Source organism: Poromitra crassiceps (assembly GCF_964638095.1).
Source record: "Poromitra crassiceps genome assembly, chromosome: 4".
NCBI classification, from domain to species: Eukaryota; Metazoa; Chordata; class Actinopteri; order Beryciformes; family Melamphaidae; genus Poromitra; species Poromitra crassiceps.
In genome coordinates, this window is record NC_139626.1 from 2,756,533 (window position 1) to 2,768,992 (window position 12,460).

Below are 12,460 nucleotides of genomic sequence, written 5' to 3' on the forward strand. Positions count from 1 at the left end.
AGAGGACAACCAGTGGTACAGAGCTAAAGTGCTGGCCTATTCCTCAGAGGAGCGTGTTTGTGTCGGCTACATTGATTTTGGAAACTCTGAGGAGGTGGAGCTCAGTCGCCTACGGCCCCTGAGTGGCCCCCTGCTGGCCCTGCCCATGCAGACCTTCCCCTGTGCTCTTGCAGGTAATATCCCCATTACTGTCCTTTCAATGTCCTTTCAATGGGTAGCGGTTGTATTGGACAGTACTGTAGTATAATTTAATGGTTAGAGGTTGTATTGGACAGTACTGTAGTATAATTTAATGGTTAGAGGTTGTATTGGACAGTACTGTAGTATAATTTAATGGTTAGAGGTTGTATTGGAGAGTACTGTAGTATAATTTTCTCCTGAACGTCTGAACTTTAGCTTTCCTTGCATTACTGTATCTGCTTTAAACTCCTGCCTAAGTTGATTAAAACTGACTTAATATACTCAGATGGTGGAAACTGTTTACGTTTGAGTCTCCCTTTATGAGATCATTGGAGCTATAGATTGTAACGGCAATAGACCCTTTTCCCGGGGACCATTTTGTGTCAAAAGGGCAGGGTAAACACAGGTGCATGGAAACCGTAATGAGGGTTTTCAACTTCCATGATTGGAAGTGATATCTCACACTAAAATAGAAACACGCTCTAGCAATAGACCCTTTCTGTGTGCTCTGTGCGCGCGTGTGTGTGTGTGTGTGTTTCAAACACTCACACTCTGTCTCACACGTGCTCACTGTGATTCCCCCTCTGTCCCCTCCGTGGGGCCCTTTCCAGGTGTGCAGCCAGTTGGGGAGTCCTGGTCAGAGGAGTGCCTGCTGGCTCTGCAGGGGAGGGTTTCCAACCGCATTCTGCGCGTGGAGATCCTGGGAGGGCATGAGGACAAGGCTTTGGTGGCCATGCTGGATGAGGGCAGTGACCCTCAGGCTAATGTGGCCGAGCTTCTTCTCTCTGCCGGCTACGCCTCGCCCGCCACTGACAGCGACCAGCAGCCACCTGCTGCTGCTACTGGAGAAGCACAGGGTAAACATGCCAAACTGACTTTCTGCTTAAAGGAGAACTTACCTCCAAAACACTTTTTTTCAGCTTTTAACCAATATATATGACTTTGGGGGTGATGTGTGAAGAATTCTGGTCAGAATTTCCACATTTGACACCAAACTGTTGCCATTTGACCATTTGTATCATTTTTCAGCAGCATATCTGGCATAAGCGCCCTCTAAAGGTCGAACACTGCTTTTTTTTCTTTTTCTCAAATGAATGGGATATTTGGTACAACCTGACGTCAGGTTGTCCCCAAAGACTATGGGATTTCAAGATAATTACTCCCCTACCCCCCCTGTACCCTTTCGGCTCCTCAGAACTCCAAGCCTATTCCTATTGAAGTTTGCTCTTAAAATACTGGACCAAACGTCGTCAAAGTTGGCACATGTCTTAATTATAGTTAGTTTCCTGCTGAATGTGTCACTACTTTATTAATATCTTACCTAGATAAGCTCGAATGATGATGTATATATTATCAGTCCGAGTTGAAAGCAGCTGTCTCCAGCCCAGGCAGGCGGGAGCGGGCGGGAGAGAGTCGTACTGTAAACCTTATGCACTAGCACCAAGCTCCGGGGGCGCGCGCAGCAGCAGCTGGGCTCTCTCGGTGTGTCTGTGTGTGTGTGTGCTCCTCCACGTTGACTCGTGTGTGTTTTGCTGTGCGGATTGGGTTTGACCGTTTGATCAAGCAAGTAGCTCCTGTGCTCTTAAAATACTGAACACCACGTTGTCATATTTGACATATGTCTTCATTGTAGACAGTTTATCGCTGAATGTGTCATTACATTATAAATATCTTACCTGAATAAGCTCAAATGCTGTTAGAGGAGTATCACACCGAGTCTGGAGCCCTTTCTGCCAGCCAGGCAGCAGCTCGTAGGCACCCTGCCTTTTAGAGCGCGAGCACGAGCTGCTGTGTGCTCAGGCAGCGGGGACGCGCGGGCGGAGCTCTTCACATGGAGGTCTGACACTGCCCTGCGCTGCAGTAACTTTTAACAAGAATCACGAAAAGCCCCAAAACGCAAATTAAAAACGGATTTCATTGCGCGGTTTATCGCTAGTTGTACGAGGGAATGACGTGGAGAAATCTCGCATTGTGTTACCCCAGAGCGGGGGGTTTCTCCTATTGTGCGGTGTGCTGCTGTAACGAGCCCATGTCACTTTGCTCTCGTAACGTAGTTTGACACTCTGCCATAGAGATACATGCAGAAAAATAATTAAATTTCTAGTTCGCCACTGAATTACCAAATTGATATAACTTTCAACCATTTTCAGATTTTCTGTTTCCATACAGTAATATGTTACTGTAATATGTACAGTAATATGTTGATATTTATAAAGATATTGCCCCTCTCAAATAAATTATTTTTGAGGCAGTAGGCAAACTGTAATGGCGTCGATTTCCGAAAAAAAATCTTGACTTGAACACAGCCAAAGAGTCTAGTATAGACAAGAGTATATGTCATTTCTTGGTTTTTTCCATAGGTATTTTCAAATCACTGTTCTAATACATATCTAGGGGGTAAGTCCTCCTTTAAGCTGTGTTCACACCCAGATATTTATTTTTCTCTCTGTTGCTCGATTCAACCCTTTGGAATCGCTCTGTCGCTGTGTTTAAATCGCTCGTCAACAGGCACAAGAATTGACGGACATAATAATAATAATAATAATACATTTTATTTCGAGGCGCCTTTCATGACACCCAAGGTCGCCTTACAGTGCATAAAAACAGTTTCAAGTAATAAAACATATACAACATATACATAGAACATATACATATAGTTTCAAGTAGTAAAAATATATACAAATTAAGAACAAGGCAAATTACAGCAGGGAGTTAGAGGGAGTAGGCCAGTTTGAACAGGTGGGTTTTGAGGTGGGATTTGAATGTTGTAATGGTGTCGGACTGTCGGATGTGTGGGGGTAGGGAATTCCAGAGCTTGGGGGCAGTGCAGCTGAAGGCCCTTGCACCCATGGTAGTGAGGCGGTGTGAAGGGACAGTGAGGAGACCAGCAGTGGAGGAGCGCAGGGAACGGGAGGGGGTGTAGTCGTGCAGGAGGTCAGAGAGGTAGATGGGTGCTTGGTGGTTGAGAGCTTTATAAGTGAGCAGGAGGATTTTGTAATTAATTCTGTATGGAACAGGGAGCCAGTGGAGTTGGATGAGAATGGGGGTGATGTGATCAGAGGCTTTAGTGCGGGTAATGATCCGGGCGGCAGAGTTCTGTATGAGCTGGAGTCGGTTGAGGAGTTTGGTGGGGAGGCCGGAGAGAACAGAGTTACAGTAATCAATCCTGGATGTGACAAATGCATGGATCAAAACTTCTGTGCTGGATTGGGAGAGGGATGGGCGGAGTCTAGAGATGTTGCGAATGTGAAAGAAGGCAGTCCGGGTGATATTTTTTATGTGGGGGGCGAAAGAAAGGGTATTGTCCAGGGTGACACCGAGGCTTTTGACTTGTGCAGAAAAGGGAACAGGGAAACCGTCAATGGTGATGTGGGGGGTGGGGGGGATTTGGGATTTGGTGAGTGTGTTTTTGGAGCCGATGAGCAGGGCCTCAGTTTTATTGCCATTAAGTTTTAAGAAATTCCTGCTCATCCAGCTGTTGATGTCATGGAGGCAGGCAGTGAGGGAGGTGGGGGGGAGGGTGGAGGTGGGTTTAGTGGAGATGTAGAGCTGTGTATCGTCGGCGTAACAGTGGAATTGAACACCATGGTGACGGAGGATTGTGCCCAGGGGAAGGAGGTAAGTGATGAATAGTACTGGGCCCAACACTGACCCCTGGGGGACACCCAGTGAGACAGCAGAACACCCAGACCTGTGATTCCCAAGTTGTACGAACTGATGTCTGTCTGTGAGGTATGAAGAAAACCATGAGAGTGCAGTGCCGGTGATCCCAATGTCAGCTAGTCGTTGCAGGAGTAGTGGGTGGGAGATGGTGTCGAAGGCGGCGGTGAGATCAAGAAGGATGAGTATGGTGAGTAGTCCAGAGTCAGCTGCACGGAGGAGGTCATTCGTGATTTTGACAAGGGCTGTTTCGGTGCTATGTTTAGCGCGGAAACCGGACTGAAAGGGTTCATGGAGGTGGTTTGAGTCAAGGTGGGACTGTAGTTGTGCGGCAACCACCCTCTCAAGTGTTTTGGATATGAAGGGAAGGTTGGAGATGGGGCGGTGGTGGTTCATGTCAGATGGGTCGAGACCGGGTTTTTTGAGGGTGGGTGTGATTGCGGCCATTTTGAGCTGGGGGGGGACGGTACCAGAGGTGAGGGAGGAGTTGATTATTTTTGTGATTATGGGGGAGATGGAAGACAGACAGGCTTTGACAAGGGCAGTGGGGAGGGGGTCAAGCTGACAGGTGGTGGATTTGGCTTTTCGGATGAGATCGGAGACGGAGTGTTCTGTGACTGAAGTGAAGTTGGAGAGGGGACGGATGAGTGGCTTGGCCAGGGTAGCCATCCAGGGTGGATCACCCCACATCTGGGGGCTATAACGTTACGCAATGTCATGATGTTTGTCCACTACGAGCCACCGTAGTTGTTTACAAGCTACGCCTATCAGCGTGCTCCTAACGCGAGCTCTATACCGGTAGTACAGCTCTATACCTGTCAATCAGCTGTCAATGCGGTTTGTTGCCACACAATAAACCAGCGGTTTGTTCCAAGCCAGTGTGATCCTTGACTCACTCTCACACGGCAGCCAATCAGCATTGAACAGCGAGCGACTGATGCCAGCGTAATTTCGCTCGAGTTGGGATATTTCATCTCGGCCGCTCGCTCCCATCTGAATGCTTAATTGAGTCGCGTTGCGCGAATTGCGGGACTTTATTACAAATCTAACAAAACAAAAAAAACTCTTTATCAATTAAAAAGTCCTTGTCTCCCAACTTCCGTGTGTAAATGCATGAAGGCTCGAGTCCGAGTCATGAGTGCCTCAAGTCCAAATCGAGTCACGAGTCCTGAAAATTGGCCTGGAGTCCTGAGTACTACAACACTGATATACAGTATATATCGGATTTGGTTTCTTACACAAGGGCACCTCACCAAGGCTTGACATTCTAACCTTAGGCCACCCTGTTTGCATGAAATGTTCACTGCAATGTCCAACATTTCTGCCATTCATATTTGTAAATCATATTTACAGCTGTCTTTGCCACTGCTTTTAACTGATATTTCCCCCCATAGATTCATAATTACTAACACTGTACTTAGTTCCAGCACCTGAAACTGCTAAATAATGAAGCACATCCAGTCCAAGTTGAGCAGATGATTAGACCTGTATGAAATGCATTTTGTCTGTTGACACATGAAATGCCCTCTGCAGTGCCTGGACAAGTAAGTGAGGCCCTGGCGTGGTCCTGTACTGAGCTTCCCTGTGATGGCCAGACAGTGGCGCTGCTGGTCAGTGTCGTGGAGAGTCCTGGATCCTTTTACTGCCGCATCCAAAATCCTAAAGGTACAGTTGTGCCCTCAGCCTACATACACCAGGTTTCTGTTGGCAGTAATATGAATAGTATCAAATTTAAGTTAAATATTAGCTAGTCTTGAGTACCACAGAGTACTTGTTCCAATATTACAATGTTGGATCAGGTTCTTTATGCTTTATTATTTTATTATTATTTATTTATTTTCTGTTTGCACTGTGTGTTCATCTGATCAAGTCCTAGAAATGTTGTTGTGTAATATATAGATCATTTTAACTTGATCAAATGACACTTTGACTTTTCATTTATTTTAATTGTTTTCCCCACTGCTACTACCACCTCCACTCTGCTCTCCTCAACTGACTGAAGTAACTTGGAAACATTAGTGTATAAGCTGTTTTGCTGTAGCAACTGATAGGATTATCAGTTCATCTAGATGTCTACATAACACCTAGTCTCGGCTCCCAGACGTTTGGTGAGCTGCGCCACCAAACGTCTGGGAATTTCACTGTCAGAAACTGTCTGTCCGAGCCCGGCGAGAACGGCCGGCAGCAGACACGCCTACATTTATTATTAGAATTTTATTTGGTAGCGGCAATGCCATTTATCATAGTCCTAACACAGAGCATGAAGCTGATATGCTCCAAACAAAATTTATAGCTGTTGTTTATTTTACAATAATGTTTCCTACCCGGAAGTGGTCCGCTTGCTACTGTGAGTCATCAGCAGGCTCTGTAACGTTAGCCTCGGGAGTCTGGCTTATCGCTGGGGAAAAGACCTCTAGCCGCCGGGGCCGGATGAAACACGTCCTATTAACAGGTTATGTTTGTTTCTAAGTGATTCATATGTTTCTCCGCAAACGCGGCGATGTTTTGCGAGACACTGGTTCTGCATGAGCGTCACTGCGCCCAGAAAGCAGGCCCGCCCACAACACTCATGATTGGTTCTCCGATGCAAGGCTTCCAACAGCGCCACCTAACGTTATGCAAAGATTTAAATAGTAATATTCTCAGTCTTACAGGAGTGAAACGGATTAAGACTGAGGGCTGAGTCTACATAACACCTAATAATAACCTTTTTTAATAGTGCTGCCTTGATGCTGATTATCGTGCATAAATAACTCTGTGATTGTACCTTGTGTGTGTCTATCAGAGGATCAGATTTTGATGGAGCTGGGGGCTGAACTGAAGCAGCACTGTGAGGCAGATGCCCCACCATTCCAGCCTAAAGTGGGAGAACCCTGCTGTGCCATGTTTCCCGGTGAGACTACCTACTGACCCACTGCTTGAGGACACCAAACCAAACAGACATCAGTCCTTATCATTATAGTTTGGCACATGAATCTCATTTCAAACATGCAACACATTTCCTGTTTTTTTTGTACCATGGTGTACTTTGGAAAAATGACCAATTCCAAGGCATGGGTTATATATTCATCATAATTGGGAATGCTATACAAACTGTATACGAGTTGTCCTAAATATGACAATATAATATGAGCTGAAATCTCATAAACCAAGCATTGTTATTTTGCATTGTTAGTTTAACACATTTTCAGTTTACACATGAAATTCTTTTTGTCATTTTATAATGTCTTTGAGTGATGGTGGACCATCTTGACCAGACATGTCTTTGTGGATCTTGTTGGCCACCTTGTGCTCCTCTGCTCCGCAGGTGATGGGTCATGGCATCGGTCTATGGTGAAGGTGCTGTTTGAGGACCAGGTGGCAGTCTCGTTTGTGGACTACGGCTACAGCATGCAGGTGGAGAAGAGCCACCTAAGAGCCATCACACCACGACTCCTGACACTCCCCTTCCAGGCCATCCGCTGCTGGCTCGCAGGTAGCGTGTGAAAAGATTCTTCTCCTGAGGAGACTAAGAAAATATGATGATGACACACACACAGATGGGGACCTTGGGTTACCAATGGCAGGATCCTCTGTTCAATGCTGTCTCGACTAGCATAGGAGAGGAGACTGTCAGTCCCAGTCTATATCAGTTGCAGTTGGCCAAATTCACACCCAACAATTCAACTTCTGCTGGTTCCACCAACTAAAAATGTTACCCTGGAAACTGAATCATTGCTCTGTGTGTGTGTTTGTGTTTGAATTCAGGTGTGGAGCCCCGAGGTTCAGAGTGGAGCAGTGAAGCCCTGCTGTGGTTCCAGACTCTGGTGGATGGGCAGCAGCTCTCAGTACGCGTCCTCTGTGTCACTGAGCAGGGCTACGGTGTGGAGCTGGAGAACAACGGGCAGAGTGTGGCAGCTGCCCTCATCACGGAGCACCTGGCCAAAGCTCCCGGAGAGACCGAGCAGCCGCCTGCTGCCGCTCCCAAAGAGAGCCGTGACAGCACTGTCTCCAACGTGAAGAACCCAGAGAAAATGATGGAAAAGGAGCAGGTCCCACCATCTAATCAGACAGGAGCCAGCGCCAAGGATGCTCCAGTTGAAGAGCCGACTGTGGCAACACCATCAGCAGGTAAGCTAGGAAGTCTTAAAGATGAGACTCATGCCATCAGTGTCTCCAGTATGTGACAGATGCAAGGGTGCAGAGGGCTCCTTATCACATCTTTTTTGGTTCTGCCCGCATTTAAATGAGTTCTGGCTAGGGGTGTCACGGTACATGTATTCGTCCCGTGAATTTACGGTACGACCCTCACGGTACCTCGTTTCACGGTACATGAAACGACACGACGAATACGTCAAATCCAGAAGCACCTAAACGCTGTTTGAACGGCATTGAATTGAATTGAATTAAACGCCACAGAAGAAGACACACCAAAACAACACAAGGGCCATAGAAATCCGCGTTCACAGAATGGGACGTTTTGTGGCGATAAGCTGTTTTGCAAATTCTGTCAACATCAAGCCAACGAGGTAAGCTTGCCAATGTAACGTTACGTAGCCGTGACAAAGTCCTTTATAGTTGCGCGTTGCGGCTAAACGTTACATAACATTGACAAAGCTGTTAACTTGTAAACAAGCAACATACATCGCGTGGGATGAGTGATGCGGTCAAGCAGACATCTGCGGATGCAGACAGGCAAGCTGCGGTGAGGAAGAGGCGATGACTCCTTGTCATGTTCCAATAATCCATTAGATGACCGAACGTAATCATATTATGCTAAACAAAACTCACATCCAATAACGTTAAGGCGCTGACAGGGTTCTTTCCCGTACTTAGTGGGAAAGTGAAACCCACCCCGTTGTCTGTCAGACAGTGGGAGTATCTTTCAACAGGGGTTTTAGAAGTTTTTCTTCTTCTGCCGTTTTATTCTTCTTCTGAACATGTAGGTATTTTGACGTTGACTAAAGAAACACTGCCGCCTAGTGGCCGCTTTTAGATAGGATTCCAAATTAGTGCTTACATCAAACGCAAATGCTACATAAAACAAATACAACAGGGGGAGGGGTTGGTGGGAGTATTAGGCTACTCCACACATGCGCTCTGTTTACAAACTTGTGTACAATAAAGATTTAAAGTGGGGGGAAATGCCTTTGCCCTGTCAAACAGCTGGAATACAGACATCTGAGAGGGAGGCGCACCCCACACTTTGAAAATCACTGCTCTAGAGTAAAACCTTTTTGTGTGGATTGCCTAGATCTTATTAAATAGTGGACATTTATTAATTCCCACATATTAGACACTATTTCTGATGGTAAAAATAGCGTAAAAAGAAGAATTCAGACATATTCAAAGGGAAAAAAACAGAATTTGGGATTTGTTGCTTTTTTCCCCCATTTTCGTACCGTGCCGTATTCGTACCGAACCGTGACCCCAAAACCGAGGTACGTACCGAACCGTGACTTTTGTGTACCGTGACACCCCTAGTTCTGGCACAAAATATTTCAGTGGTTTTCCTGGGTCTATGAAAAAGACATTCTTCCTGATCCAGAGTTAGCACTTTTTGGTTGTTCAGAAGCCGCTTTAAGCTACCCAGTAGAAGAACAAGCAGCACTGATGCTGGGCATGGTGGCTGCCAAAAAAATGATTTTGACAAACTGGAAGTCCCCTGCACCCCCCTGTTTTCAGAAATGGCTTAACGAAATGATCATAAATATACAGATGGAGAGAATACGTTATTATAAATCTAAAGGGCCAAATAAATTCTTGAAAATATGGGGTCCATTTGTTGATTATCTGAAAAGATAAATAACCACCTTGTAATAGTGCTGTCACGGTACCAATAATTCAGTAGTCGGTACCGGTACTAGTGAATTTCCACGGTACTCGGTACCAATTTCGGTACCACGGTAAAAAAAACAGACTGATATTTCTTGAACATATTCTCCTTTATTATGCCTCCGCCGGCGAAGCCAGGCCGAAGGCATTATGGATCCGGGTTGTCCGTCCGTACGTACGGCCGGCCGTCCGTCCGTCCGTACGGATGTTTGTTAACGCCATATCTGAGGAACGCCTTGACGGAATTTCATCAGATTCGCCTTAAACATTCACTTAGGCTCAAGGATGATCTGATTAGATTTTGGTGGTCAAAGGTCAAGGTCACTGTGACCTCTCGAACGCCATTTTCAAGCTTGTTAACGCGATATCTGAGGAACAACTTGACGAAATTTAATCAGATTCGCCTTAAACATTCACTTAGGCTCAAGGATGATCTGATTAGATTTTGTTGGTCCAAGGTCAAAGGTCAAGGTCAGTGTGACCTCTCGAACGCCATTTTCAAGCTTGTTAACGCAATATCTGAGGAACAACTTGACAAAATTTCATCAGATTCGCCTTAAACATTCACTTAGGCCCAAGGATGATCTGATTACATTTTGGTGGTCCAAGGTCAAAGGTCAAGGTCACTGTGACCTCTCAAACGCCATTTTCCTGCTTGTTAATGCGATATCTCACGAATGCCTTGACGGAATTTCATCAAATTTGCCTCAAACATCGCCTTAGACTCAAGGATGATCTGATTAGAGTTTGGTGGTCAAAGGTCAAGGTCACTGTGACCTCTCAAACGCCATTTTCAAGCTTGTTAACGCGATATCTCAGGAATGCCTTGACGCAATTTAATCTAACTTGTCTCAAACATCGACTTCGACTCAAGGATGAACTGATTACATTTTGGTGGTCAAAGGTCAAGGTCACTGTGACCTCTCACACACCCAATTTCCAAGCTCTGTAACGCAACATCACAGGAGCGCCTTGACGGAATTTCTTCCAATTTGCCTCAAATGGCGATTTTGACTCAAGAATTAACTAATGGCGGAGGCATAAGTCCGCGTTGCGGTCGTTCTAGTTAAAGTATGCAACCATTTCCAATTAACAAATGGCATGTAGCCTTCAACTTTAAAACAAAACAATGTGCTTCTGCTTACATCTTCTTACATTCAACTCTGTATGGCAGTGAGTACAGACAGCGGCATGTAGCCCTCAAGTATTTAATTTTATTATTATATTAAATATTATAATTTAATTTATTTCACAGAATTGCTGGAATCCTTTTTTTTCCAACGGTGTATATTGGTATTTGATCGATGCATAGGAATTCTGCCAATGCCCTATCACACTTTCTTGCTTCATGTGAGTTCTTGTCATATTTCCTCTGCTTTTCAAAAACATCAGGAATTGTCTGATGGGTGGTCTTTTGGGCTCCGCGACTTGTGCCTTCCTCTTCATCTTCATCTCTCGCATACTGTTAAATGGAAAGTAACGTCAGTGAGATTGACTAAAATAAAGAGATGATAAGGACAACTGCACATACACACATGTAGAGTGCAAGCAATTTTATGTAGCTAGTTTTAATTCACGCACATGTTTCACCCGAAAGAAGCTTGTATTTATTTTGATGCCATGTTGAACTATGGCTAAGTTCGGCTATTAGCCGTGTCCCATAATGATTCCATTACAAACATTGCATTGCACAGGCGCTACACTATGCTAGCTAACACTGTACCAGGTATTAGCCGGGTCCCATAATGATTCCATTACGAAACACGGTAACGTTATTACGTTAACGTTAGCCAAACGTTTTTATGGTTACACAATGCATTGCCAGCTATCTCAAAAACTAATGTGACAGGATAAGGTCCGTTTGATATGTTGTTAAACGTGTTATTTTACATCGTTTGAAAGAATTAACCCACCTTGGATTCTGTGAACAGGTCTGGGTGCTTGGCGAGATTGGATGTGTTACCCTGTTTGGTTTGGAACTCCCTTTCACACTTTTTGCAGATGGGGCTTTGGGGACTGATATTTCCAAATGCGACTCTTTGCATTCTTCTTCTCAACAAGTTGAGTTGTTGGAATAGGAGCAGCCGCTCCTGCTGCAGCCGTAGCCATTCTCTTCGCCGCCTGTGCGCACTGCTTGTGTCAACAAGCTGTGAATGACTGTTCGCGATTACGTGTGGACGTTCAGGGACACCGTAGTCACGGAAGTGCGCGGGGCTGTATGCGCAGTATGTATGTGTGTTGCTCAGGCAGACAGGCTAACGTTAGCTGGCGGCTGGGTCCATGAAGCCAAGCCATGGTGGCAAACTAAATAGTAAATTCGGTACCCTCGGTACCATGAAAAACAGGTACCGTAGCAATGTAGTACCGTCCAAGTACCGAAGTACCGAGTACCGTGACAACACTACCTTGTAATGTCACAACTCATGTAACCACCTCCGTTCTGTATACCTGAGATTGTAACATTCTGAAACATACCGCAAATTCAATTACCGTAAATTCCGGACTATAAGCCGCACCTTTTTTCCCGTTTTTTGGGCTTTTTTGGCCCCTGCGGCTTATATAACGGTGCGGCTTATCTATGGATTTTTTCAAAAAAAAAAAAAAAAAAATCTCTCTTTTTTAGCACTCTTTCTAACTATAAATCCTATATAACTATAATAAGTTTTAATTTCCTCTCTTGCCCTCTTTTCACCACACTGTATGACACTGTATGACACTGTGTGCACTGTAAAAAACAACACAGGTGGTGTTGTGTTATGTTGTTTTGTTGAAATGTTAATAAATGGGAGCTTCCTCAAACAGCCAT

The 12,460-nt window shown here is 45.2% G+C and overlaps 1 protein-coding gene across 1 annotated transcript in view; it reads left to right on the plus strand.

The window, feature by feature from the left end:
- tdrd1 (tudor domain containing 1) overlaps window positions 1–12,460 on the plus strand; it is a gene marked incomplete at both ends in the record, with an annotated part of 38,155 nt that overhangs the window by 8,905 nt on the left and 16,790 nt on the right. The window contains 6 exons of the mRNA XM_083635065.1: window positions 3–173; window positions 792–1,037; window positions 5,374–5,505; window positions 6,626–6,733; window positions 7,148–7,315; window positions 7,588–7,950. Coding sequence (XP_083491191.1) covers window positions 3–173; window positions 792–1,037; window positions 5,374–5,505; window positions 6,626–6,733; window positions 7,148–7,315; window positions 7,588–7,950 — 1,188 coding nt within the window. The remainder of the gene's footprint in view (window positions 1–2; window positions 174–791; window positions 1,038–5,373; window positions 5,506–6,625; window positions 6,734–7,147; window positions 7,316–7,587; window positions 7,951–12,460) is intronic.